This window comes from Priapulus caudatus, unplaced genomic scaffold (genome assembly GCF_000485595.1).
Source record: "Priapulus caudatus unplaced genomic scaffold, Priapulus_caudatus-5.0.1 Scaffold175, whole genome shotgun sequence".
NCBI lineage: Eukaryota > Metazoa > Priapulida > Priapulimorpha > Priapulimorphida > Priapulidae > Priapulus > Priapulus caudatus.
In genome coordinates this window covers 224,980-226,900 of record NW_014577236.1, presented here as the reverse complement: position 1 = coordinate 226,900, position 1,921 = coordinate 224,980, and the positions used below count along the sequence as shown (strand labels likewise).

Here is a 1,921-nt window from a genome sequence, read left to right as displayed (position 1 = left end):
CGGGACACATAGGTACCGGGACACATAGGTACCGGGACACATAGGTATGACCCCCTCCCCCCATTACCACGACTGTCTGCATGACTGAGCGAAGCAGGAAACATGACAGATGCTTACAAGGTGTCGTTGGCGGCGTCATCGCTGTACTCGGAGTAATCGAGGTCCTGCACATACACCTCCAGCAGACTGTTCTTCATCGACAACTCATGGCGTAGCTGAGAGATCTGTGTATGTATCACAGAAAGCCAGCATGACATACACAGCTAAGAGTAACAATATTGAAAACAACAACAATGACAACAACAATTGCAATAACAATATGGACGAAAAACTGCAAAAACAACAATAAAAACACTAATAGCAACAATGACAACAAAAACTGCAACAATTACAATAATAGTGATAACATCAATAACATAAACAACAACAACAACAACAACAACAACAACAACAACAACAACAACAACAACAACAACAACAACAACAACAACAACATCATGCCGCCGCCGGGAATGGTAACAATAGTGACAACAAAAATGACAACAGAGAAACAACATTAATGATAACAACCACAACAACAACAACAACAACAGCAATATTAGTTCATCACTAAGATCACGACAGATGCTGCAAACATGAGAAGTCATAAAAGGTCCCAATCACATGCACCCCTAACGACATCAACGACGACAAAAATACCAACACCGAAGTATCCACACACACACGCAAATTTGCACACGGTGATTTCCACAACAAGAGTAGCAACAAATAATGCCATCTTAATAACCTAGTCACATGTTAAAAACTGTCCAAACCCGCCATGCGAGTGGTGACTCACTGCGACTGGGGAATGGTGCTCTAAACTGTTGACACAGTAAGTCTCTGTAACGCGTAATCCAATAACGCGGCACATGGTGCCGTATATAGAAGAGCAACCACACGGGTGCTTCTGTGCACCCAACAGCCACTCTCATGCGCGCTTCACATCACTGACACACTTCCACAGATGCCATGCGGACTCTCATGTTGCTGTCTGTTTCGTGTCGGTCTGTGTTTGTTGCTGCTAGGGCAGACCAAGGGATCACGCAGTGGGAGCCAAGTAGCACCGTGCAGCAGAAACAAGTTGGTTTATGCACAAGCATATGGAGCTGCTGCATAACATATATATATAAATATAACTTTACTTTTCTGCTCTACGGAAGTGCCTTCTCCTCCCAAAAGATGAGCTACTGAGCTTTACCTTTGCCAGGGCAATCTTTACTATCTACTCTTGCATAATGTCAACTTGCTACTCATTCCTACTTACCTCTCTGAAATGAATACCTGCATGCCATTCACTCTTCACTTTTACCTTTCCACAATGACAATCCGTCATTTATTCTTACCTAACTATCTGCAAAGACAACCTGTCATTCACTCTTAGTCTTAACCACTTTTCTGCAATGTTTCACAGTCTTACCAATTGCTGTGCAATGGTACCTTCTATCTACTCTCACCTTCTCCTGCGCAATGTTGACCTGTTCCTCAGACTGTTCATGCTTCTGTTGGAGATGTCTGTTGCGCTCTAGCAAACTCTGCCCGATCTTCGCCGCTAGTTCGAGATCTTTCTCTTTCTGCAAGGAAGTTAATACGGCATGTTATTGTATGCATATACAAGCGAAATGGTCTTACAGTTCAATGACATATCATGACAATATCTTCACGAGAAGATGTGTGGCTTTTGACAATACACTATGTTATTATAAATAAACCTTCAAAGATCGCTTTTCGTCACTACAATTCTTCTGTCCGTCCATCCGATCCCATCAGTCTATTTTTTTGCCTGCCTGCCTGCCTGCCTGCCTGCCTGCCTGACTGCTTCCTTACCTGTATGCCTGCCTGCCTGCCTGCCTGCTTCCTTACCTGTATGCCTGCCTGCCTG

At 43.7% G+C, this 1,921-nt stretch overlaps 1 protein-coding gene across 1 annotated transcript in view; it reads right to left on the bottom strand.

Annotated features, from left to right (window-relative positions):
* LOC106806701 (trafficking kinesin-binding protein 1-like) overlaps window positions 1-1,921 on the bottom strand; it is a 57,361-nt gene that overhangs the window by 12,193 nt on the left and 43,247 nt on the right. The window contains exons 5-6 of the mRNA XM_014808716.1: window positions 1,497-1,613; window positions 118-224 (exon numbers count right to left, since the gene is read on the bottom strand). Of these exons, the coding sequence (XP_014664202.1) occupies window positions 118-224; window positions 1,497-1,613 (224 nt within the window). The remainder of the gene's footprint in view (window positions 1-117; window positions 225-1,496; window positions 1,614-1,921) is intronic.